The sequence below is a fragment of the Bufo bufo genome, chromosome 9 (assembly GCF_905171765.1).
Source record: "Bufo bufo chromosome 9, aBufBuf1.1, whole genome shotgun sequence".
In the NCBI taxonomy this organism is placed as follows: Eukaryota; Metazoa; Chordata; class Amphibia; order Anura; family Bufonidae; genus Bufo; species Bufo bufo.
Genome location: NC_053397.1, coordinates 215,834,410 through 215,862,224, shown reverse-complemented (window position 1 = coordinate 215,862,224; position 27,815 = coordinate 215,834,410). Strand labels below are relative to the sequence as shown.

The 27,815-nt window shown below is 42.3% G+C and overlaps 1 protein-coding gene across 1 annotated transcript; it reads right to left on the bottom strand.

The window, feature by feature from the left end:
• Positions 1–1,045: 1,045 nt before the first annotated feature.
• On the bottom strand, positions 1,046–22,861 carry RPE65 (retinoid isomerohydrolase RPE65). The gene is made up of 14 exons (XM_040407298.1): positions 22,829–22,861; positions 21,941–22,023; positions 20,233–20,383; positions 17,529–17,636; positions 17,302–17,443; positions 13,775–13,922; positions 13,584–13,665; positions 8,508–8,640; positions 7,618–7,757; positions 6,355–6,484; positions 5,565–5,679; positions 3,136–3,230; positions 2,941–3,052; positions 1,046–1,230 (listed from the first exon to the last, which is right to left on the bottom strand). The coding sequence occupies exons 1-14, from the start codon at positions 22,837–22,839 to the stop codon at positions 1,079–1,081; spliced, it is 1,602 nt and encodes a 533-aa protein (XP_040263232.1). The 5' UTR covers positions 22,840–22,861; the 3' UTR covers positions 1,046–1,078.
• Between the last annotated feature and the right edge of the window lie 4,954 nt (positions 22,862–27,815).

The window sequence follows — 27,815 nt, the reverse complement described above, 5'->3', positions numbered from 1 at the left end:
GCCTTTTAAAGGCATTCCATCATAGAATTGCGTTATGGTCCGTGGTAACCAAACGAAGTGTGAACGAATTTCTAAATATTAAATTCGCTCATCTCTATTGATGACCTATCCTGACAGTAGGTCATCAATATTAATGGCTTAGACAACCCCTTTAAGCACATCTTCTGGCAGCGCAGGGGTAATCTCTCCCATAGTTTAGTATTCTGCATTCTTCCACCACTAGAGGGCAGTACTGCTTTAAAAATGTGAATTCTAAATAAGAAAAAGTGTATCGCAATGTGACTGCCGAGCACAGATATAGGACTTCAGACAGTATGTCTGTGGGGGATATACAGATTAGAATTATTGGTGAACAGCTGTGTATTCTGCACATCCAGGTTAAAAGGGTTTTCAGGGTAGACTTAAAAAAGGCCACAAATGAGTAAAACATAAAAAAAATAAAAATAGCCATACTTACTTTCCATGGAAGATTTTGGGTCTTTTGCCCCCCTTCTGCACTTGCACCCTTTCTGGTGTGATGTCGGAGCTGTGCTCAGTCAGACGTTTCACCCTGCTGCGGCCCCTAATATTGCTGCAGCTCCATCCCCCTCCTCCCTCTCTTTAGGCCTCGTGGGCACTTCAATGGGTCTGTGATTACGCAAGATGCGGTGAGAGACAGGACAGCCTATCAGAGTCACGGACCGAAAAACCCACAGAAGGGGTCCGTAACACAGGCACGGCGGCCCCATGGTCTTGTGCCTGAGGGCTTATCGTTTTACACTAGATGCATGGTGGTTATATAGTTACATGTATTACTGAAAAAAATGATAATATTTGGTACCGGCGGCAAAAGTGAGTGCGCAACAGCCGAAAGAATGGAAAACACATTTATTAAGAAACAGGGACTGAGCTAAATAACATGGGATCTACATGGAGCAATAAATATACAAATGGAGTAAAATGTGCAGCTTCCATATACAGAATGCCAGCGCCGGGTTCTCTGTCTGGACCGGTACGCGGGTTCTGGGCTGTGATGATACATTGTATCTTGGGATTTTTTTGTGCCTTGTATCACAAGCAGCCAGGTGATCGCTTCTCTTTAGGCTTTTTTGAACATGCCGTGAAATGTGACGGGGATGACGGTGTCGACCTCCGCTCGGGCGATTTCACTCATGTCCTTTGCATCCAGGATGAGCAGGCACGAGGGCTTGTGCCCCACAGCCGGGGAGATGGCCATACTCAGAATGACACCTGTGTGAACAATACAAGGCTGATCAGTGTTGTACACAATGTGACTTATGGGGGTCCGCTCTCTCTGACTTCCATAGAGGTTGGCGCCCCTTTAGGGTAACTGCACACGATGCAGATTATGTGCGGAAAAAAACACAACGTTGCATGAGATTTGACACTTTGCTTTTTTTGTTCCGTGTGGAAATTGAGCTGATGTGGATTTTAAAATCTGCCGCGTGTCAGATGTTCGATTCCGAATCTTCTGTAGAATTGTTTTCTCCGTAAACTTCAATGAGGTTGTCAAACAGGAAATCTGCACGAAAACCACAAGTGAGGATTTCTGTGCGGTTTTGGTGCAGATTTTCTGCATACAAGTCTGCCCCGCGCACAGGTCAGATCTCTAGACTTCTCCGTTTTACTAAATATTTGTGCTCCTCCGTGAAATGGCCATTTTGTAGCATCTTTTCTCAACACGTTTTTCTGTAATTCCTCCTGGAAATGCATGAGTAAACCGACAACTGGGTGTTATTCCCCTTGTCTAAGGCATCATGCACACGACCGTATGTATTTTGTGGTCCGCTAAAAATATAGATGACGTCCGCGTGCATTCCGTATTTTGCGGAATGGAACAGCTGGGCCCTAATAGAACAGTGCTATCCTTGTCCGTAATGCAGACAATAATAGGACATGGTCTATTTTTTTTTTTTGTGGAACGGAATGCACGCGGAGTAACTCCCCTTTTTTTTTGCGGACCCATTGAAATGAATGGTTCCGTATACGGTCCGCAAAAAAAACTGAACGGACATGAAAAGAAAATACGTTCGTGTAAGGGTTGTGTCCTCAAACAGCTTAGCGTTGTCAGCACTTTGTACAATCTGTGTCCCCATCAGATGTTCATTCAGAAGATCCCATCTGTAGGTCTCCAGGATGTAGCGTACATCTGAATGGGGCGGTTTTGGCGGCGGTTACATGGATTTCTGCCACTGTCCGTTCAGATTTATTGGACAGTAGCGTGCGACTTCACCGTAAAAGCCTCCAAAGCAGCGGTGAGAGAATCGATTTGCACAAACTGAATTTTTCCATAAATCAGCCTGCTTGAGCAGCGAGGGGCTGGCACCGCTCCTCAGGAGACTCCTCGCTCCCCCTTGATTGACAGGGACAGAAATCTCGCGCCTGCGCTCCAAGTAACAGCACATGCGCAGAGACTCTGCTGCCGCTTCCTGAGCCTTGCGCATGTTCCGGTACACTGATCAAGCGGTAAGGGGGAGTCTCTTGAGCAGCGTGGCCGGCCCCTCCCTGCTCAAGCAGGCCGATTTATGAACGATATTGTACTAAGCGATTCGCTGCCCTCTACTCCATCCTTCCATTTCTGAGCATTGTGGACCAGTCTAATATCAAACATTGCAAATTAGAATTTAAAGGGGTTGTCCAGTCCTAGGCAAATAATATGAAACCCATTCAAACTTGTGTTTCAGTTCTAAATGCTTTCAGGTTATATCACCAGTTTCAAGATCCCCATTTGCGTCACCTGATACATTGTAGCACACGCACCACGGCACAGGAGAAAGATTTGTGCACCAAGAAGATTGCTTAGACTGGATACAACTGTAACAGAATGTTTCCGTTTGCTGGCAGCAAGCAGAGATCTGGCCAGGCAATGAAACACAAAGTAGATTACAAAGTAACAGAACTTTTCATTATGTGAGGACCAATCCCTGGAAATATCATTACCATCGTCTTCCTCCAGAGCATCTGGGGTTGGGACAAATATCGGCTCGGAGGGGTAGGTGTTGGGCTCCTGCCAGACCCACGTTTCTTTGCTCTTGACGTTCAGTTTCACAAGCTGGAAGAGCGTATAGAAAGAGGTTATACATCGTGATTACTGGGAAAGCAGTAGCTCTATAATTCTATATAATATACACTCACCCTGTCAGGAATGAAATTGTTCAGTCCCAGTCCATACGCGTATCTGTAATCTTTACCGCTGTACTCCCTGTAGTTGATCTGCGGGAATTCGAAAGCTGTAGGAATAATACATTTACGATGAGAGAATATATACTGGTATAATATGTAATCCTGGTATTGAATCTGGTCAAGGACAATCTGTGCATGAAATCTGTGCCCTACTGTATGTTGGCGCTATGCAAGTATTGAGACCAATATAAAATCACAGTGAACACTGCCACCCAGTGGTCAGACAGATACTGGCAGTCTTATCAGAGTTGTGTCAAAGTAAAGCTACTTTCACAGATGCATTCTGGTTCCGATATCTGGAAGAGGATCTCAAAACTGAGCCAAAATTGTTCTGTTTTGCCTCCATTTATTATTCTGAATGGGAAGAGATCTGTTCAGATAGTTTTCCTTTCTGTGACCGGACACAAAGCTGCGGTTTTGTATCCGGTCATCGAAACGGAACAAACCGGATCGGTCACTAAAAACAATGTAAGAGCTCATGCACACGGCCGTGCCCGTATTTCGGCCCACAAACAGCGCGTCCGCAATGCACTGGTACCGGCTGTGTGCTCATCGCCTCACGGATGCGGAACCTTTTATTTGAATAAGTCCGCAATCCGGAAGGTCTGGTGCGGAACGGAGGCACAGAACCCCATGAAAGCACTACAGAGCGCTTCCGTGGGTTTTCTCTCCGTACCGCTCAAAAATAGAACATGCTCTATTTTTGGGGATCAAGGAACCATTCAAGTTGAATCAGTCTGAATCCGTCCCCGGAATCCGCACGGATGTTGCCCGTGCATTGGGGACCGCATGGAACGGCTGACAAACGGCCATTCGCATGAGCCCTAAGTCAATGGTGACGGATCCGGTTTTTTAGGATCCTTAAAAAAAAAAAAAACGGATCCATCACCCATTGACTTTTAATGTATTTAGTGACTGATCCGGTTTGTTCCGTTAGGATGTCGTTGTGTGAAATCGTAACGGAACGGATGCATCCTGATGTGTCCAAAGAAACAGAGATCCGGCTTCCAGTACAAAAAAGTGGCAGCTTTTATTGGAAAAAAAAAGTGCATTAAAAACCAAACCGGGTATTCATGTCTACGCGTTTCGGATCATGTAGTGCTGATCCTTAATCAAAACAGAACTGTTTCTGGTCAGGTTTTGAGATCCTCTGCAAAAACCTGAAACAATATGCAGTATACGGTCTGTAAAATCCACTTCTCATTGGTTAATAAAGGGAAAACCGTCCCTTTAGGCAAACTATTAACTTAAAGAGGAGGAGGATTCGCAACGCAGCAGCCACTTCTAGTAGAGTAAGGCGCTTGTTATAGAAACTAATGTTAAAGGGGTTGGACAATTTCTAATTGAATTCAATTTGTAATTTGTCAAGATGACGTCTACACGTAAACTCCATACATGACTGTATTCTGTCCGCCAGCTGCCCCCGTGTCAGTTAGGATACGTAGCCGTCACCCTTTGCGCGCCTGACCTGCAAGATGCCGGCGATCACTTCCTCTGGCAGCTCCGAGGTACCATCCGTTCTGCGAGGCGTTGAACGGCAAAATGGACGCATCCAGTGCACGCTCAGAGACGAGATTGTGCTGCCTGCTTCTGCGCATGCGCAGGATCTGGCCATTTGCTATTCATCCTCTGCGCAGAATAGAAGGAACCCAGGAGCAGTCAGAGGAAGTGATCGCCGGCATCTTCTCTTCCGGGTGTACTTGATGACGTCATCGACGCAGGCGCATTGAGGATGGAGCGGTCGAGCGAGCGGCCGCCTCTCAGTGCGCCTGCGCCGATTGAAGCCAGGTACGGCGCAGGCGCGAGACTTCGAATTCGAACAGCGCCAGCAGAGAAGGATTCCCTTCCCTGGCCCTGTCAATCAGCATGCCGAGGGGGCGTTATTACGAACGGAGGATGCGGCAGCTACCAGCAAGTAGCCGCCCTACTTGCTGGTAGCAAGGTAATTAGCATATTTTAAAAATCGTTTTTTAGCTAAATCTACTGAATCAAAATGATTAATTTTATTATGTATCAAGAGATCGCACTATAGGGATTATTATTAATGAAAAAAAAAAAAAAAACTGTTTAATGGGGTGACAGAAACCCTTTAAGTGGCGTTATAACTGAAGACCTTGTGACCTGGAAGTCCCTGACATCTAAGGCCTCGTGCGCACACATAGTCCCTGCACTGTATAATACTGGAGGCGTAGAGCGGTATAGTAAACCCCCGTATAAGCGTATTGGGTTCCATATTACGGCTACATACAACTCAGAGGCCGTGCAGAGCCATGATATGCCCATGTGCACAAGGCTTTATACAACCTACAGGTAGGTACACAGCTGCAAGGACTACAAGATGCACCGGACAGGCCCAAAAATGGTTATCCTGCTATACAAACCTTGTCGAGGGCCCGAGAAGAGAACCTCAGGCTCCAGCCAGATTGTGCCGTCGCTGCACAGGGTGGCAGTAGCCGTAGTGTAGGGCAGATTCACCAAGTTCTTTCCTGTGTCATTCTGGTAAAAAAGAGGAGAAATCAAGGAATTAAGTTGCATTTATGGCATAATTTTACCTTCCACTTCTACTCTCCAGAGGAATGCACAGATTACAGCAAGCTACAGCTTAAAGGGGACCTCTCACCGCTCCTGACAGGCCTGTTTTAATAGCTTCATGCATTCCCCATGTAATAACGATTCTGGAGCATCTATTCTTATGTCTCTATGTTGTTCCATTCCTTTATTATTCCTTCTAGAAGTTATGAGTGAATTGCTAGCAGTCTGCAGTAAGGGTACAGAGGGGCGGTAACCAGTTGGGGGGTGTGCCTGCACAGACTGAAAATGGCAGCACTGATTGGATAGAGTCAGTCTGTGCAGGGACACACCCCCAACTGGTTACCGCCCCTCTGTACCCTTACTGCAGACTGCTAGCAATTCACTCATAACGTCTAGTAGAAATGATAAAGGAACGGCACAACATAGAGCCGTAAGAAGAGATGCTCCAGAATCGTTATTACATGGGGAATGCATGAAGCTATTAAAACAGGCATCTCAGCAGTGGTAAAAGGTCCTCTTTAAGCAGACATGCAGTGTAAAGCATTGGGGAGTGCAAAGCTTAAGAAAAGAGCAGCCAACAGTGAAGACAATAGGTAGCAAGCACGGCCCAACACATGCCCACAGGAGGGCGCACATTACCTTCTGGATATCGAGGGGCAGGATGTATCTCCGCACTTCAGGTTGAGGAGCTTTCTCTGCAAGTCTCTTCACTTCCTCCCAGTTCTCACGTAAATTGGCCAGATACAAATAATTGTAGATAAATTCAAAGCTGCAATGATAACGGTGGACAGTGACTTTCAGAAGTAGATGCTGAGGCTTAATACGGCATCGCAGAGGCCTGAGGTGCAGATAGTGAAGTGATGGTGGAATCCAGAAGCCAAGAAATATTAATGGGCGATTTCTCTGGATGTTACTGAAACAATGGCTAAAAATACTTCTGGATCTCCAGAAACTCTTGTAGGTCATGTTCTTCCATTTTAACCCTGCATAGACATATAGTAAAAGATTATATTCTGTCTACCTACAGCCACCACTAGGGGGGACTCTAGAGCTGACTGCATACTGAGTTACATAAGGACACAGTATACGTTAGGCAGCGTTCCCCTAAGCCCTTGATGCTGGCGACTGAGGCAGTTTGGGACCTGGGTGCTCTTATCTAGGCAATACAGGGCACATATTAATGTGGGGCACCCAAATAATTAGTTATAAAGAAGCCAGGTATACAGAGCCTTATCCAGGTAAATAGTATTAAACAGCATCCAGCTGTGGTGCAATAAAGATTACTGTCTACACCCCGGGTGGTTTAGGGCAGTGAAGGGGTTAGCATACCTAGTAATCTAGGGCAGTCAAAGGATTATGGTCAATATTTCTGGTTGTCTATGGCAGTGAAGGAGTTAACATCAGTATACTGTACTTGGACGTCTAGGACAGTCAGGGGTTAATTCCAGTATCTCTGGTGGTCTAGGGCAATGAAAGGGTTGATGGAAAGATCCTGATCTTGTGTTACTGTGTTTTATACTACATCAAAAGGTTTAGAAAAAAATATTACAAATACTCCATTGGGGACTTTAGAGTTAATGGGGGGAGGGGTGCTCGTTCAGGACCCTCATTTGACAGAAAGCACTACAAAGAGCATCTCTTTCTCTGGAGGAGTCAGTGCATTACACCGACAGCCCAATGTAGCCTCCGCAATGCATCTTTTCCCCTGTGGCGGCGCTGCAGGGAATTTGCACACTTCCTGCTGGGTTCCTTCCGTTTGCACTTGATCGCTGCGGGGGGTCCTGCAAAGGGGCACCCAGTAATCATCCTCTCTTTTGGGCACCTTTCTAACAGGATTGTGAAAATCTGTGGTGCACCTGGGGTTAATTAGAATCTAGGGTTCGGCTCTGTTGGTGACATTACCCCTTCCAGCAGCACACATCCGCTATGAGAAATCCATTGTCTTCATATGTATTAATGTGATGGAAAATGTTGAAGGCCGACGTCCTGTATTTTATATTGAGGTATTCTCCTGTGTGCTTCTCTGCGACGTGCATCCACACCTAGGGAACACAGCAGGCTCAGACACACAGCTAACAACCCTGATGGGGCCCAATAATAAATAAAACTCAGAATGGGTCCCGCCATATATTATTTTCTGTTTCAGTATATGATGTAATTCCAGCTCCCGGCAGCCACCACTAGGTGGAGCTAACTGCACACGGATCTCCACACTAATATATTTGCAGTGAGCTCCCTCTAGTGGTGACTGCTATGATGGCATTAATGCAAGAAATAGCAGTTTAGTGTTGGTCCGCTCCCATCATCAGCCCCATAGCAATAGCTTTTCCTGCCTCTCTGTTAAGTATGCTACTCCTTACCCATCCAAAGCTGAGGGGTGGGAAAGACCCCAAAAACGAAGTTATGCATACAATTTCTAGCAACTACATTTAAAGAAACACGGTTATGTCTAAGTGCAGGGCTTGAAGGGTTGGTGCATGACACTGAGATTTACCATCTCTGCTCCTCCTCCGCTCTCACAGCATGCAGTCTGAAAGATGCAGAGATAAACTGCAGCTGCTTCCCCCTCCTCCCTCTCTGCAATTTATTGCACTACTGCAGATGGATTTTTTGCAGATTGAGGAGGTGCCTGGACATTTACAGGGAGCACACGGACAGGATAGCTGAGCTCCAAATGGATACAGTCGTGTGCATGAGGTTTAAGCACCACCAAACGACGCAGTGTGCACTAAAGGCAAAGACCTTCTGACACCGCAGATATTATGATGACAGGAAGCAGTGTTCTTACTCACGCCCATAGTTTCATTAGATTCAAAGCAATCCATGTAGTTGGCTCCCCAGATGCTCCAGGCAGAGAGGAACTTGTACAGATTAATCTTCACTGGTTGTTCTACGAAGAGGAGATAATTGGAAGACATGCCGAAACTAGAAGAGAGGAGACGAGTTACCAGAGTCTTACTGACCACACAAGTCAGAGTTATACAGTACAGTGCGCAAACATCAGTCCTAAAAAGCTACCGCCATCCAGGGAGTCGATAAAGGCTTTTATAAAACATCAATTCCAGTCAGAGATGTCAGATCCAGAGAGAGTTGTACATAGGAGCAGTATTATAGTAGTTATATTCTTGTACGTAGGAGCAGTATTATAGTAGTTATATTCTTGTACATAGGAGGCAGTATTATAGTAGTTATATTCTTGTACATAGGAGCAGTATTATAGTAGTTATATTCCTGTACATAGGAGCAGTATTATAGTAGTTATATTCTTGTACATAGGAGCAGTATTATAGTAGTTATATTCTTGTACATAGGAGCAGTATTATAGTAGTTATATTCTTGTACATAGGAGCAGTATTATAGTAGTTATATTCTTGTACATAGGAGCAGTATTATAGTAGTTATATTCTTGTACATAGGAGGCAGTATTATAGTAGTTATATTCTTGTACATAGGAGCAGTATTATAGTAGTTATATTCTTGTACAGAGGAGCAGTATTATAGTAGTTATATTCTTGTACAGAGGAGCAGTATTATAGTAGTTATATTCTTGTACATAGGAGCAGTATTATAGTAGTTATATTCTTGTACATAGGAGCAGTATTATAGTAGTTATATTCTTGTACATAGGAGGCAGTATTATAGTAGTTATATTCTTGTACATAGGAGCAGTATTATAGTAGTTATATTCCTGTACATAGGAGCAGTATTATAGTAGTTATATTCTTGTACATAGGAGCAGTATTATAGTAGTTATATTCTTGTACATAGGAGCAGTATTATAGTAGTTATATTCCTGTACATAGGAGCAGTATTATAGTAGTTATATTCTTGTACATAGGAGGCAGTATTATAGTAGTTATATTCTTGTACATAGGAGCAGTATTATAGTAGTTATATTCTTGTACATAGGAGCAGTATTATAGTAGTCATATTCTTGTACATAGGAGGCATTAGTATAGTAGTTATATTCTTGTACATAGGAGCAGTATTATAGTAGTTATATTCTTGTACATAGGAGCAGTATTATAGTAGTTATATTCTTGTACATAGGAGGCAGTATTATAGTAGTTATATTCTTGTACATAGGAGCAGTATTATAGTAGTTATATTCTTGTACATAGGAGCAGTATTATAGTAGTTATATTCTTGTACATAGGAGGCAGTATTATAGTAGTTATATTCTTGTACATAGGAGCAGTATTATAGTAGTTATATTCTTGTACATAGGAGGCAGTTGTATAGTAGTTATATTGTTGTACATAGGAGCAGTATTATAGTAGTTATATTCTTGTACATAGGAGCAGTATTATAGTAGTTATATTCTTGTACATAGGAGCAGTATTATAGTAGTTATATTCTTGTACATAGGAGCAGTATTATAGTAGTCATATTCTTGTACATAGGAGGCAGTATTATAGTAGTTATATTTTTGTACATAGGAGCAGTATTATAGTAGTTATATTCCTGTACATAGGAGGCAGTATTATAGTAGTTTTATTCTTGTACATAGGAGCAGTATTATAGTAGTTATATTCCTGTACATAGGAGTAGTATTATAGTAGTTATATTCTTGTATATAGGAGACAGTATTATAGTAGTTATATTCTTGTATATAGGAGACAGTATTATAGTAGTTATATTCTTGTACATAGGAGCAGTATTATAGTAGTTGTATTCTTGTACATAGGAGCAGTATTATAGTAGTTATATTCTTGTACATAGGAGCAGTATTATAGTAGTTATATTCTTGTACATAGGAGCAGTATTATAGTAGTTATATTCTTGTACATAGGGGCAGTATTATAGTAGTTATATTCTTGTACATAGGAGCAGTATTATAGTAGTTGTATTCTTGTACATAGGAGCAGTATTATAGTAGTTATATTCTTGTACATAGGAGCAGTATTATAGTAGTTATATTCTTGTACATAGGAGCAGTATTATAGTAGTTATATACTTGTACATAGGAGCAGTATTATAGTAGTTTTATTCTTGTACATAGGAGGCAGCATTATAGTAGTTATATTCTTGTACATAGGAGCAGTATTATAGTAGTTATATTCTTGTACATAGGAGCAGTATTATAGTAGTTATATTCTTGTACATAGGAGGCAGTATTATAGTAGTTATATTCTTGTACATAGGAGCAGTATTATAGTAGTTATATTCTTGTACATAGGAGGCAGTATTATAGTAGTTATATTCTTGTACATAGGAGCAGTATTATAGTAGTTATATTCTTGTACATAGGAGCAGTATTATAGTAGTTATATTCTTGTACATAGGAGCAGTATTATAGTAGTTATATTCTTGTACATAGGAGCAGTATTATAGTAGTTATATTCTTATACATAGGAGCAGTATTATAGTAGTAATAATCTTGTACATAGGAGCAGTATTATAGTAGTTATATTCTCTACATAGGAGGCAGTATTATAGTAGTTATATTCTTGTACATAGGAGCAGTATTATAGTAGTTATATTCTTGTACATAGGAGCAGTATTATAGTAGTTATATTCTTGTACATAGGAGGCAGTATTATAGTAGTTATATTCTTGTACATAGGAGCAGTATTATAGTAGTTATATTCTTGTACAGAGGAGCAGTATTATAGTAGTTATATTCTTGTACAGAGGAGCAGTATTATAGTAGTTATATTCTTGTACATAGGAGCAGTATTATAGTAGTTATATTCTTGTACATAGGAGCAGTATTATAGTAGTTATATTCTTGTACATAGGAGGCAGTATTATAGTAGTTATATTCTTGTACATAGGAGCAGTATTATAGTAGTTATATTCCTGTACATAGGAGCAGTATTATAGTAGTTATATTCTTGTACATAGGAGCAGTATTATAGTAGTTATATTCTTGTACATAGGAGCAGTATTATAGTAGTTATATTCCTGTACATAGGAGCAGTATTATAGTAGTTATATTCTTGTACATAGGAGGCAGTATTATAGTAGTTATATTCTTGTACATAGGAGCAGTATTATAGTAGTTATATTCTTGTACATAGGAGCAGTATTATAGTAGTCATATTCTTGTACATAGGAGGCATTAGTATAGTAGTTATATTCTTGTACATAGGAGCAGTATTATAGTAGTTATATTCTTGTACATAGGAGCAGTATTATAGTAGTTATATTCTTGTACATAGGAGGCAGTATTATAGTAGTTATATTCTTGTACATAGGAGCAGTATTATAGTAGTTATATTCTTGTACATAGGAGCAGTATTATAGTAGTTATATTCTTGTACATAGGAGGCAGTATTATAGTAGTTATATTCTTGTACATAGGAGCAGTATTATAGTAGTTATATTCTTGTACATAGGAGGCAGTTGTATAGTAGTTATATTGTTGTACATAGGAGCAGTATTATAGTAGTTATATTCTTGTACATAGGAGCAGTATTATAGTAGTTATATTCTTGTACATAGGAGCAGTATTATAGTAGTTATATTCTTGTACATAGGAGCAGTATTATAGTAGTCATATTCTTGTACATAGGAGGCAGTATTATAGTAGTTATATTTTTGTACATAGGAGCAGTATTATAGTAGTTATATTCCTGTACATAGGAGGCAGTATTATAGTAGTTTTATTCTTGTACATAGGAGCAGTATTATAGTAGTTATATTCCTGTACATAGGAGTAGTATTATAGTAGTTATATTCTTGTATATAGGAGACAGTATTATAGTAGTTATATTCTTGTATATAGGAGACAGTATTATAGTAGTTATATTCTTGTACATAGGAGCAGTATTATAGTAGTTGTATTCTTGTACATAGGAGCAGTATTATAGTAGTTATATTCTTGTACATAGGAGCAGTATTATAGTAGTTATATTCTTGTACATAGGAGCAGTATTATAGTAGTTATATTCTTGTACATAGGGGCAGTATTATAGTAGTTATATTCTTGTACATAGGAGCAGTATTATAGTAGTTGTATTCTTGTACATAGGAGCAGTATTATAGTAGTTATATTCTTGTACATAGGAGCAGTATTATAGTAGTTATATTCTTGTACATAGGAGCAGTATTATAGTAGTTATATACTTGTACATAGGAGCAGTATTATAGTAGTTTTATTCTTGTACATAGGAGGCAGCATTATAGTAGTTATATTCTTGTACATAGGAGCAGTATTATAGTAGTTATATTCTTGTACATAGGAGCAGTATTATAGTAGTTATATTCTTGTACATAGGAGGCAGTATTATAGTAGTTATATTCTTGTACATAGGAGCAGTATTATAGTAGTTATATTCTTGTACATAGGAGGCAGTATTATAGTAGTTATATTCTTGTACATAGGAGCAGTATTATAGTAGTTATATTCTTGTACATAGGAGCAGTATTATAGTAGTTATATTCTTGTACATAGGAGCAGTATTATAGTAGTTATATTCTTGTACATAGGAGCAGTATTATAGTAGTTATATTCTTGTACATAGGAGCAGTATTATAGTAGTTATATTCTTGTACATAGGAGCAGTATTATAGTAGTTATATTCTTATACATAGGAGCAGTATTATAGTAGTAATAATCTTGTACATAGGAGCAGTATTATAGTAGTTATATTCTCTACATAGGAGGCAGTATTATAGTAGTTATATTCTTGTACATAGGAGCAGTATTATAGTAGTTATATTCTTGTACATAGGAGCAGTATTATAGTAGTTATATTCTTGTACATAGGAGGCAGTATTATAGTAGTTATATTCTTGTACATAGGAGCAGTATTATAGTAGTTATATTCTTGTACATAGGAGCAGTATTATAGTAGTTATATTCCAGTTTCTAGTGTTTAGCTAATCTACAATGATGACAGATTAGAAATGTTCCCTGTTACCTGTGGACATAGGATGGCTTAAATCTATCACTACATGGAAACTGGACAACCACCTTGCACTTTGTTATTGGATCTTCTTTGTCTGTAATAGTAAATTAGTAGAATTAGCAAATATTCCCAGTGCACAGATAATGATCTGTAAACCACAACCTTTGATATAGTCCATAGTAAACCTGCCGCTACACACATACCTGCCTGCAGAGGAGGAATCTTGACAACATTGTAAGCAAGTGAAAAATTCTTCCCAAAGCAGTTTCCCATGTTGAAGACGGTGCCGTCGTTCTCTATGTGAGGATGTGCAGTGACGCCATTAATGGAGACGTATTTACACAGATCCACCTGAAAGTCATATAAGGTTATTCCTGACTAATGGCCGCGACTCCCAGAGGAAAAGTTTATGTACATCTGATATGCACATCAGCATAAGGCTACTTTCACACCTGCGTTAGGTGCGGATCCGTCTGGTATCTGCACAGACGGATCCGCTCCTATAATGCAAACACTTAGATCCGTTCGCATTACCATGAACAAAAGAAAAAAAATATATATATATTTTTTTTTGTTCATGATAATGCAAACGGATCCGTTTTGACTTTACATTGAAAGTCAATGGGGGACGGATCAGTTTGAAAATTGAGCCATATTGTGTCAACTTCAAACGGATCCGTCCCCATTGACTCACATTGTAAGTTTGGACGGATCCGTTTGCCTCCGCACGGCCAGGCGGACACCCGAACGCTGCAAGCTGCGTTCAGGGGTCCGCCTGCTGAGCGGAGCGGAGGACAAACGGTGCCAGACTGATGCATTCTGAGCGGATCCGCATCCATTCAGAATGCATTAGGGCTGGACGGATCCGTTCGGGGCCGCTTGTGAGAGCCTTCAAACGGAGCTCACAAGCGGAGCCCCGAACGCTAGTGTGAAAGTAGCCTTACTAGTATTATATGACAGATGAATGATACGGACACCAGTGATCAGCATAAAAAGGCGCTACATTTTACACTGAAGGATGAAAACTATAATCTGTCTAGGGCATGTATACTATTGCAACAAAAACCATTTCCATTGATCACTCCAATGTATCTAAGAAAAAAAATAGAGCAACTATGTAACCACCTTACTGTAAATTAGAAACTCCCTATCGTTTTGTGCATGCAACATCTATAGAGACGTATGTGTCTCCATGGTTACAGACTACAAACAAACCCTGTGTAGTCTGATCTCAGAGTCATGTGATACTTTAAAAAGTAAACTACAGGCAGTAGAAGACCACAAAGAGTAACATACATAGTAACATAGTTTCTAAGGCTGAAAGCCTCCGTCCATCCATCCACGTTCATCCAGAGGAAGGCAAAAAAAACTGAGGTAGAAGCCAATTTTTCTCACTTTAGGGGAAAGAAAAATCCTTCCCGACTCCAATCAGGCAATCAGAATAACTCCCTGGATCAACGACCCCTCTCTAGTAGCTATAGCCTGTAATATTATTACACTCCAGAAATACATCCAGGCCCTTCTTGAATTCCTTTCTTGTACTCACCATCACCACCTCCTTAGGCAGAGAGCTCCATAGTCTCACTGCTCTTACCGTAAAGAATCCTCTTCTATGGAGTCAACATAACGCAATCAGGGAAGCAGCAGTTTGTGGCCAAACAATTGTCTATGGCAACCAGCCACCTTTTCTTAAAGGGGTCCTCGGGGAGTTAAGAAAATGTAAATACCGTATTTATCGGCGTATAACACACACTTTTTCCCCCTGAAAATAGGGGGCAAATGATGTACGCGTGTTATACGCCGATATAATGTTACAGGGGTGTGGAATTCCTATCGCCCGACGCCCGGGACATGCAGTTCCGGGCGCCGGGCAGGTAGTTTGTGCAGGCAGCTTAGCCCTGCGGGCAGGTAGCAGGGCTAGGGTTGCGCCGGGTTTTCCTTTAATACACAGCCCGGTGCTGCAAGTCCGGACTGCTTACCGCAGTGTTATCAGCGCTCCTGTGCAGGCCGGAAGTTGGGGCGCCGCGGGCCGGAAGTCAGCCCCCAGCGGAGGCACAAGTTAGTCAGCGGCTGTAGTAGGAGCTCCTGACATGGTGGCAGCCTGTGCCGTGATAGATAGCCCAGCAGGTAGTGTGTGTGGTGACTGCTCTGCTGTCAGGCTGCCGCTCTGCTTCTTCTCCCTGGCAATGAAGTGTCAATAGGAGTGCTGCCAGGTTCCAACTTCCAGCCACTCACCCTCCATGAATAGGGGGTGGACGGGGACTTCCCCATACTAACGTCTCCCTCTTGCCCCCATACAGTATAACGTCACCAAGCGGCTGCCCCCGCACAGTATAATGTCACCCTGTGGCCCCTGCCCCCATACAGTATAACGTCTCCCTGTGGCCCCCGCCCCCATACAGCATTTAAATTTTTTTCCTGAAATTTCCCTCTTAAAATGAAGGTGCGTGTTATACGCCTGTGCGTGTTATACGCCGATAAATACGGTACTTAAATATTACTTTATTATAAATATATTCCCAAATAACTTTCATTATTTATAATGGCTCGTTTTGTCTGGGGAGATATCATCAGGGGAAACAAAATGGCCGCTGTCCCATTAATTCACACAAAACCTGTCCTGATCACACATAAGGACAAGTAACAAAACTGAAGTGAAGAGCTGCCTCATCCTCCTCCTCATCCTCCTCCTCTCTACTTGTCAGGGATTATGATCACCTGAATACAGATAAGAACTTTAGCTGAATCTCTGGGGAATTTAGTTCATGAGGAGACATGAAGTACAGAGAGGACGGACTGTGGTCATGGAGACTGCATACAAGTGCTGCTGCTCATTATCCACACCTCACCCTCCTCTCATGTCTCCTCATCTTCTCTATTCCCACAGAGATTCACCTGTATTCAGGATCATGATTCCTGACGAGCAGAGAGGAGGATGAGGCAGCTCTATGGCTCATTGTGGTGGAGTAACTTGTGTCCTCCTGTGTGATTAGGACAGGTTTTGTGTGCACTTCTAGGACGGCGGCCATTTTATTTCTCCTGATGATTGGTCCCTAGACAAAACAAGCCATTCTAAGTAATGGAAGGTATTTGTGAATATATTTATTATAAAATAATATTTAAGTATTTAAAAAAATTTTTTATTCCTGGAGAACCCCTTTAAGGTCCCTTTACACGGGACGATATTGCAGTGGATTGTCTAAGGACTCGTTGCTTGCCGGCAGGAGATCGTGCTTAGGGTCCATTCACACGTCCGCAATTTCGTTGCGCTTTTTGCGGAACGGAATTGTGGACCCATTCATTTCTATGGGGCAGCGCGATGTGCTGCCCGGATGCGGAATTGCGGACCCGCGCTTCCGGGTCCGCAATTCCGTTTCCGAAAAAAATAGAATATGTCCTATTCTTGTCCGCAATGGCGGACAAGATTAGGCATTTTCTATTAAGTGCCGTCGATGTGCGGTCCGCAAAATGCGGAACGCACATCGCCGATGTCCGTGTTTTGCCGATCCGTGGATCCGCAAAACACACATGGACGTGTGAATGGAGCCTAAAAATCAGTTTTGCATGCGCACAAACAATCAGATTACCCGATGAAAAAGCGTTTCGCTCGTTCATCGGCAGTACATTTACGCCACCTGATCATCGCTAACAGGCGTTACTGTGAACGTTCATTAGCGATCATCTCTGCGATTCTCGGCCGATGTAAAGGGCCCTTTATTGTATAAAGTACCTTTTTGACTGTTTCTAAAGTCTCAGGGTCAACCTTTGTTATGTAATTGGTTTCAGTGCAGGCGTAAAAATCCTCCCCCACAGGGTATATGTTCACCAGGGCGTTGTCCGTCACTTCGAGTCCTTTGAAGAATGAAAAAAACCTAAGGAAGAAAATAAAAAGGGAAAATATTTTTTTTACTGTTTTACAGCCCAAGACTCTCTGACCAGTCAGTGCTCCTCACTTACCTGGAGAATATATTCTTGCACGGATCTGGATAAGCGAAGGTGCCAAACTCTGTGATTACAATCCTCTTCTCGGTCATTGCGCGGACGTAGGCGTCGGTCTTCACAAACCTGTGATTAGAAAAATATTGTTCGTCAGAAAATACTTCGACCTCTGTGTGCCTTTAGCCGGTGGTAGGGGAGGACTGGCCATAGACCCTGCAGGGAAATGTCTTGGTGGGTGCCGCTCGAGCCCTCCTCACGCCGTCGGCCGGGTACATAATGACCAGCTGCCACACGTGCCCTCCTGAATTCAGCTGTATCACTGAGAAGTGATACTCTGCAAACAGACTGATTTTTTAACCCCTTTTTCTAAAAAAAGGCTGAAAATTTTCAATAGAGATCAATTGGAAAAAATATGATTTTTAGTTCAAAGTGAGTCAAATTCAATCATGCAAAAAATTGCCCCAAAAGGTGTTAATAGCCTTTAAATGATTGTATTCCCTATGAGGCTAAAATACTGGAGCATCTTTTCTTAGGCCTCTTTCACACGGGCGTTGCGGGAAAATGTGCGGGTGCGTTACGGGAACACCCGCGATTTTTCCGCACGAGTGCAAAACATTGTAATGCGTTTTGCACTCGCGTGAGAAAAATCACGCATGTTTAGTACCCAAACCCGAACTTCTTCACAGAAGTTCAGGCTTGGGATCGGTGTTCTGTAGATTGTATTATTTTCCCTTATAACATGGTTATAAGGGAAAATAATAGCATTCTGAATACAGAATGCATAGTAAAATGGTGCTGGAGGGGTTAAAAAAAAAAATAATAATTTAACTCACCTTAGTCCACTTGATTGCGTAGCCCGGCTTCTCTTCTGTCTCCTTTGCTGAACAGGACCTGTGGTGACGTCACTCTGGTCATCACATGATCCATCACCATGGTGATGGATCATGTGATGACCAGAGTGACGTCACCACAGGTCCTGTTCAGCAAAGAAAACAGAAGAGATGTCGGCTGCGCGAGCAAGTGGACTAAGGTGAGTTAAATTATTTTTTTTTAACCCCTCCAGCACCATTTTACTATGCATTCTGTATTCAGAATGCTATTATTTTCCCTTATAACCATGTTATTAGGGAAAATAATAATGATCGGGTCCCCATCCCGATCGTCACCTAGCAACCGTGCGTGAAAATCGCACCGCATCCGCACTTGCTTCTATGGGGCCTGCGTTGCGTGAAAAACGCAGAATATAGAGCATGCTACGATTTACAAGTGATGCATGAAAATCACCGCTCGTGTGCACAGCCCCATAGAAATTAATGGGTCGGTATTCAGTGCGGGTGCAATGCGTTCAACTCACGCATCGCATCCGCGTGGAATACTTGCCCGTGTTAAAGGGGCCTTAGAACTGTTGATCCTTTCTTACTCCTGCTAGAAAAACATGATGGATGTTCCTACATTGTGTATCATGGCCACTAGAGACGAGCAAATTTCTGGTTATGAAATTCGTTTGCGTTATTGCATTATGGATTCCGTTAGCACGGACCATAACGCAATGCCTTTAGAGGCATTCTGTTATTCATTCCGTCATAATAGAAGTCTATGGGCTTCAAAACGGATCCGTCCTGTTTCCGTTATGTAGGGGAGTCCTGTCCTGCATAACGGAAACGGGACGGATCCGTTTTGCAGCCCATAGACTTCTATCATGACGGAAGGAATAACAGAATGTCTCTAAAGGCATTCCGTCATAGAATTGCGTTGTGGTCCGTGGTAACGGAATCCATAACGCAATTCACCTTTTACCAGTAAACGAAGCGTGAACGAATTTAAAAGTATGAAATTCTCTCATCTCTAATGGCCACCACTGATTGGATAATTTTAGACTGTGCAGAGACAACACATTATTCATACATTTCTAGGAGGAATAGGATAGGAACAGCACAACATAAAGCGGCAATAAAGATTCATCGGAATTGTGATTTCATGGGGAATACAATTATTTAGTAAATCAGCCATGTCAATAGAGGCGACGCCCCCTCTTTAGGTGATAGCTCCGCCCATAATGTTTATCTAGCTCCTCCCATTAGTCGCCAGTATTATGATATAGCTTGGGCTTCTCAGTTCTTACCTGTGTATACGCTTATTGAGGTGGCCGGTTCCTCCCCCTTCTCAAACAGTCTCTTATAACCGCCCGCGGGGTGTTTCCGATGTTTTTTGTAGCTTTGTTTGTTACAAATAGGGTATTTTAGTACATGTGTTTTTTTTTGTGGCTTTTCCACAAGACAAGCCTGTTTCCATTAAAACAGGAATCCGTGTAACCCAAACGTAAGTGAAGAAAAATGCCATTAAAAAAAAAACATTTGCATTGTGTTCATAAATTACCAAAGACTTACAGCTAACATCTGTATGCAGTTTTCTTGCCTTAAAAAAACACTTAAAAAAAAAAAGCTAAAAATGCGTTTTTGCAAAAAAAAAGAAAAAAGTGTGTGTGAAACCAGCCTAAAGTATTTGGTAGGTTAAAAAGATGAAGGTGACAATGTAAATGAGTATGACCGCAGGATCAGACTACACAGGGTTTATTTGTAGTCTGTTACCATGGAGACACATAAACCTGCATACAGTCTTCCCTTACATGTACACATGAATGATCACTGTAGACACGTAATTTGCGTGAATGTCCCTTTACGATATAAGGCAGATAGCTGGTGAGACGTTGCATGACACCTACCTGCGATGATACGTCACGTGTCCCTGCTTGAACTCAAACTTATGCAGCATTGCTTGTCCGTCGAACAGATGATAGTACTGCTCGGAGCCCACTTCAAACAGTCCGGGCCCACATCGCAACAGACTGCCGGACAGCCATAGGGGCAACCGACCTGTGCGAGAAGATATGGAGAGGTAAAAACCTAGGAGCGAGGCCATCAACAAAGAGACTACCCAGAGCTATAATGTCACAGCTTATAATAGGGCAGGAGCGTTATAAGACGGGTGGCTGATATCAGCAATGGAGACATGTGATATAAACTAGTGATAACAGGAAACAATAGACTGATGATAAGAAAGACCTTAGTATCATACATGGTACAATTTAAAGGTGACCCATCACCTCTCCTGATGTGTCTGTTAAAAGCTATGAACACCTTTGGGGCAATTTATTATGAATGCATTTTACAAATTTTGGGCTAAAAATCATATTTTTTTTTTCATTTGGTCTTTATTAAAAATGTTCAACCGTTTTTGAGATACAGGGGTTAAAATCTGTCTGTTTGCAGAGTATCACTTCTCAGTCCTGTCAGCTGATGGCTCATGTGAAGCCTTTTCTCTGATCTCCTGACCTCATAAGTCATATTCTTATCAGTTTGATAAGAGTTTTGCATTTTACTAATTTTGGGCTAAAATATCATATATTTTTTTTTTTCATTTGCTCTTTATTATACATTTCCAGCCATTTTTAAACAAAGTCTGTGTGCAGAGAATCACTTCAGCTGACAGATCATGTGAAGCCTTACATCTGATCTCCTGACCTCACAAACACTCTTTGTAGCAAAACTCTTATCAAACTGATAAGAATATGGCTTATGAGGTCAGGAGATCAGAGAAAAGGCTAAACATGAGCCATCAGCTGACAGGACTGAGAAGTGATACTCTGCAAACAGACTGATTTTAACCCATGTATCTCAAAAACGGCTGAATTTTTTTTATAAAGACCAAAAGAAGAAAAAAAAAAGATTTTTAGCCCCAAATTAGTAAAATGCAATCATAATAAATTTCCCCCAAAGGTGTTCATAGCTTTTAACAGACACACCAGGAGAGGTGATGGGTCCCCTTTAAATTGTATCATGTATGATTACAAAGGTGTTCATCGCCTTTAAAGTGTAACCGTCATTCTTTTTTGTATCTGTGTAATGTATAGGGGCAGACAGTGTTTTTTCAGTAATTAACGTATATATTACAAAAATGGTCATTATCACTGCCCCTATACATTACAAAAAAAATAATAAGACAGTTACACTTTTAAAAAAATGCATGTATTCCCAATGAGGTTAAAATACTGGATCCTCTTTTCTTAGAACTGTTGATCCTTTCTTCCTCCTAGAAACTCATGATGGGTGTCCCTACATTGTATATCATGGCCAGCACTGATTGGATAGTTTTAGACTGTGCAGAGTCAACAACCCCCAATTGGCAACACCCAGTTGTACATTTATAAATAAATTTCCAGGAGGAATATGATAGGAACAGCACAACATAAAGCGGCAATAAAGGATGCACAAGAATTGTTATTTCACGGGGAATACAATTAATTTACTAAATCAGCCATGTCAATAGAGGTGACGCCCCCTCTTTACGAGATAGCCCCGCCCATAATGTTTCTCTAGCTCCTCCCATTAGTCACCAGTATTATGATATAGCTTGGGCGTGTCGTTTCTTACCTGTGATGTGGACGCTCATTGGGGTGGCCAGTTCCTCCACCGTCTCAAACAGTCTCTTATAACCGCCCGCGGGGTGCTCCACACTGCAGAATAACACACAGCAAATAAGTACACGCCCACGAGGAACGAGCCGACCAGAAAATGACCAGAGATTGGACACAAGGGAAAGGATAACTCTCATCATTTTAGGCCGTTGGAAAGCTCGGAAGTCTCCCACCCGGGAAAGCAAGATTTACTTTGTGTCCAGCGAGATAAGCGGCAAATTTTATGCCAGTTGGCCCCTTATCTCCTTTTATATAGAAATGTTCTCTGTCTGGCTCCATATACAGGATGCCATAAACAGCAGCCTGACTATTGCTGAAGGATTTGCCGGGCACCGATGGAGGAGGAGGTGGATTTTCTGCAGATATAAGAGGGTATTCAGGGAATTGCTACACAAGCAATTTCCCTGGTTCACCTTAAGGGCACAACTACACTGCAACATTTGTAGCGCAACATTTTGTTGCACTAATGTTGCGCGACAATTTTTATAATGGCAGTCTATGGTGTCGCACTGCAACATGCAACATGCTGCGACTGCGACACAACAGTCTCAGAAAAATCCATCTCAAATGGATTTTCTGCGACTGTTGCGTCGCAGTCGCAGCATGTTGCAGTGCGCACCATAGACTGTCATTATAAAAATTGTCGCGCAGACGTAGCCTAATAACTAGACTAATGTATGAAACAGCCTTTAAAAAAAATTAAAATAAATCACAGTGGAAACTTTGTAAGGAAAAAAATAAACTTCCATCAAGTTGTCAGAAAAGATTCATGCTTCCTACAAGAAGACTCGACAGGTCGGTGAGCGACGCTCTGAATACTAATGGCGTCCCAGCTGCTACTTACCGACTGACCATGATGCCTCCTGCTAGGGGATGAGCCGCTTGGAGTGAGTTTTTGGAGCCTTTAAGTTTCCATGTATTTATAGGGACTTTGATTTGTTTCACGAGAATAATCTTCTTAAAGGGCCGGCGCAGCCAATGAGCGAGAGGATGGGGAACAGAAGATCCTTTCAGGAGCGGGATTCTCTTGAAGCAGCGCTCTCCGCTGAGTCTTCGCGTCTTTGCTCTTCGCACAAGGAGGTTCTTTGAAAAATGTTTAGTTCTAAATCCTTTCAAACCAGCAGTGGATTAAAAGAAAGAATTCAGTCACACGCAGCAAGACAAGAGCTTTTCTCATTCGAATTGCTGACTATATTGGACAAATGCTCAGATAGACCTTACAATGGAGCCCTGTGGCCGGCGTCCCAAGACAAAAGACAGTGACCTTCTAATGAGAAATCAGATTTAAAAAAAAAAAAAAAAAAAAAAAAAAAATTAGATTGTCTGCCGCTAAATTGTTAAAAAAATCTGATTTAACCATCCTTCTGTTGCACCCGTTTCTGGGAACAGTTGGGTAACAACCAATATAGCCGCCCGCACTGCGCCGACAGGGGGTGACACCCAGCTTTTCCAAACTCCTGACCAGTAAACTGCCTGGCTAAATATCCTTAGTCATATCACCCAATAACCACACAAACTATTCCTTACAAGAACGGCAGTGTCTTGTATCGGATTTTATCATAGGTTTAGAGTCCATTCACACGTCCGCAATTTCATTCCGCATTTTGCCGAACGGAATTGCGGACCCATTCATTTCCGGATCCGGAATTGCAGACACGCACTTCCGGGTCCGCAATTCCGATCCCGATAAAAATAGAACATGTCCTATTCTTGTCCGCAATAGCGGACAAGAATAGGCATATTCTATTAGTGCCGGCAAAATGCGGAACGCACATTGCCGCTGTCCCTGGATCTGCAAAACACACACGGATGTGTGAATGGACCCTTAGGGAAAGGATTCTTTACAGTAAGAGCGTTCAGCAGCTTATCCTAGTGACGAGTAATGTTGCCAACCCCAAAGCGAACCTAGAGGTCCCCCCTGTGTAGAAACAGTGTGCAGGACCAGACTACACAAAGGGTTGGTTTGTAGTCTGTAACCATGGAGACACATAACTCTGCATACACATGGAGGTAGAGGCATGTTAAAAGGTTAAGGCTCCATGATCAGATCAAGGAGGTGCCCAGCACTCTCTCCAACATGGCTACTGGAAGAGGGAGTGGACTAACCTATGACTATCGGATCTGACTACACACAGGGTTTGTTTGTAGTCTGTAACCATGGAGACACAACTCTGCACATGAGCTGTAGACACAGGGAGGTAGAGGCATGTTAAAAGGTTAAGGCTCCATGATCAGATCAAGGAGGTGCCCAGCACTCTCTCCAACATGGCTACTGGAAGAGGGAGTGGACTAACCTATGACTATCGGATCTGACTACACACAGGGTTTGTTTGTAGTCTGTAACCATGGAGACACAACTCTGCACATGAGCTGTAGACACAGGGAGGTAGAGGCATGTTAAAAGGTTAAGGCTCCATGATCAGATCAAGGAGGTGCCCAGCACTCTCTCCAACATGGCTACTGGAAGAGGGAGTGGACTAACCTATGACTACCAGACTACACACAGGGTTTGTTTGTAGTCTGTAACCATGGAGACACATAACTCTGCACATGAGCTGTAGACACAGGGAGGTAGTTTTTGTTTTTTATGGCTACATGTAAAAAGTTGTTGCAAAAGTATACAGTACATATTCTCCAAGACGCCGGAGGTTGCCCTGAGCAGGTGCAGTTTGCATAGACATCAAGCCTGATTATTAGGCAATTGTTAGTTGTGCAGTTCTCTTTATATTGCCGCTCTTATTACCCGTGTAAACTGAACCCCTGGGTTGCTGCTCAGCGTTTCCTTCCTCTTCTTCAGCGGAAGTCACCAGAATATTTGGGAAAACTACGGACTTGTATAACGGGATTACAGAGTCTTATTATTGCGGTTCTGTCCTTGGCTGAGAACCGAGAACCTTTGTCCTAGAACATTTCGTAATGAGATTACATCCGTCACTTCGGCTGCATTTTCAAGAGAATTTATCAGTAAACCCACAGGACTATTATACAAGTGACTTATGCAAAATCTCCTCCGCTGCTCCGAATGAGAAGAGCGCAACAAATGCTGCAGAGGAGACAATACATTCTACTTCACCTGCTGAAGTGAAGGGAAGCCCATGGATTTCAGTCACCTAGGGCAGTGATGGTGAACCTCTTACAGACCGAGTGCCCAAACTGCATCCCAAAACCCACTTATTTATCGCAAAGTGCCAACACGGCAATTTAACCTGAATACAAATATAGTATATCTTCCATGTACGTAATCATTTAGCTATAATATCCTGCCTACATTCAGTGCGCTGCCTGCGCTGCTAAATGTAGGAAAAGCCTAAGGCATATTGTTACACCGTAGACTTTTTTCCAGGGTGCGGGTGCCCACAGAGAGGACTGAGGTCATAGGTTCGCCACCACTGACCTATGGCGTCCTTGCAACACAGAAATCTAGTGCAGATTTTGATCCAGACCTAAAAAACCACAGCGAACTCATGTGGAAACATACTTTGTAAAAGTCTCCTTTATAGGAAAAATGATAATTACACTTACCGTTAATTTGATTTTCCGGAGCCCATGACAGCACCAAAGCAAGAGGGATCCTCCCCCAAGGCAGAACTGGAAGTCCTTAGAGCAATTAAAAAGGGAACACCCTTTTCTTTCTTTCTTACTTTTCACCATTTATCACTCTGAAGCAAAAGCAAAGACAATATTTCTATAACCAACCAGAAGCTTGAGGGATTGATTAACAGGGGTGCCGTCATGCAATCATTTTTCCGGTCACCCATGACAGCACCAGAGAGAGGATAGAAGAGGAGCTAAACCCGAGGGAGGGACAACCACCTGTAAGATCTTATTCCTGAAGAAGATCCAGAGAGACAGTCAAAAAGTAAGCAGAGGAAAGCCAAAGGACAAGGAAAGGTCTGAATGAAGAGTCCATTGCCAACCTAGATATTCAGAGGTGGACGGAAGAGAAAGAATAAGCCAAAGCCCCTAAGGGCTCAACCACACAAAGCGTGGTTTTCCTCTGAATCCAATCCACATTTTTTGCAGGTCGGATGTGGACTTATTGACTTCAATGGGGGTCGCAAAAGATGTGGACAGCACACTACATGTTGTCCGCATCCGTATCCCTGCAAAAAAAACAGAACATGTCGTATTCTTGACCGTTCTAGAGGGCACTGGGCAGGACTCTCCATTCCACAAAACGCACAACACACACAGTATTTTGCGGAACAGCTACGGCCACGAGCCCCAAGACTGAGACATGAACTCCTAAGGCCTCTTTCACACGGGCGAGATTTCCACGCAGGTGCAATGCGTGAGGTGAACACATTGCACCCGCACTGAATCCGGACCCATTCATTTCTATGGGGCTGTGCACATGAGCGGTGATGGATCATGTGACCGACCATGTGAGGAGCACAGTGACGTCACCACAGGTCCTTTTCCTCCTGCACAGCAAAGAAGAAGAAAGAAGAGAAGCCGGGCTGCGCGAACAAGTGGATTAAGGGGAGTTAAATTATATCTTTTTTTAACCCCTCCAGCCCTATTGTACTATGCATTCTGTATTCAGAATGCTATTATTTTCCCTTATAACATGTTATAAAGGGAAAATAATAAAATCTATACAACACCGATCCCAAACCCGAACTTCTGTGAAGAAGTTCGGGTACCAAACATGCCGATTTTTCTCACGCGTGTGCAAAACGCATTAAAACATTTTGCCCTCGCGCGGAAGAATCGCGCATTTTCCTGCAACGCACCCGCATCTTATCCGGGCCAAATCCATGACGCCCGTGTGAAAGAGGCTTTAGAAACTGGTAAATAGATCTCCTACCAGAAATAAATTAGTAAACCACCAAAAAACTGTTGGGTCTTGGGACAAACACCCCCAATTTCCTCAAGCAGCTTTTTGGCATGTTTGCACCCGGATCGCCACCAGTCCCCGTTATAGTAAATGGGGCCGGCAAGTGTCCGGTAGCTTTCGGCAGCGCTGGATCCGGACATCTCCGGCAGGCTGCTCCCCTGCATCCCTCCTCCTCTAAGACCCAGACTTAGGGCTCATGCACACCAACGTATTTTCTTTCAGCGTCCGTTCAGTTTTTTTCTTTGGTGGACCGTATACGAAACCATTCATTTCAATGGGTACGCAAAACGGAAGTTACTCCGTGTGCATTCCGTTTCCGTATGTCCGTTCCACAAAAGGATAGAACATGTCCTATTACTGTCCGCATTACGGGCACTAATAGAATTGTTCTATTAGGCACGATCGTGCGGAAAATCCGCAACGTAGGTCATGTACATTGTATTCTATGAGAATTTGAAATTCTCAATGCACACAATGCAGATTTTGACCTGCAGTGCGGATTTTAAAATCCGCAGCACGTCAATTTATTTTATTTTTCCTGACCGGATTTTCTTCATTCACTTCAAAATCTGCACCAATTGATGCGGATTGACCGCCCGGATTTGCCTGCGAACACCTGCGGATTGTCCGCACATGAATCCTGAACATGTGCATGTAGCCTTCGGGGCCGGCTGTTCCATTTCGCAAAATACGGAAAAGCACACAGACATCATCCGTGTTTTTTTGAGGACTGCAAAATACATATGGTCGTGTGCACGAGTCCCTATACTGATGATGTATCCTCTGGATAGATCATCAGTATCTGTTCGGTGGGGGTCCGACACCCGGGACCCCTGACATCAGCTCTTTGAGGAGGCACCGGTGTGTGGACCCCCACCGATCACATACTGTTGACCTATCAAGTATAAAAGGCTCGGAAAAACCGCTTATGATATTGCCAGGCAGGGTGCAGATAACACAGACAATCAGTGCACCCTGCCTGGCCATATGA

Bases quoted from the DNA above. Each gene is read 5' to 3' on its own strand.
- RPE65 (XM_040407298.1), bottom strand. The intron at 20,384-21,940 runs GTAAGAAACGAC...CTTCTCGCACAG, and splicing joins AATGAGCGTCCACATCACAG to GTCGGTTGCCCCTATGGCTG. The intron at 3,053-3,135 runs GTGAGTGTATAT...ACGCTCTTCCAG, and splicing joins ACAATTTCATTCCTGACAGG to CTTGTGAAACTGAACGTCAA.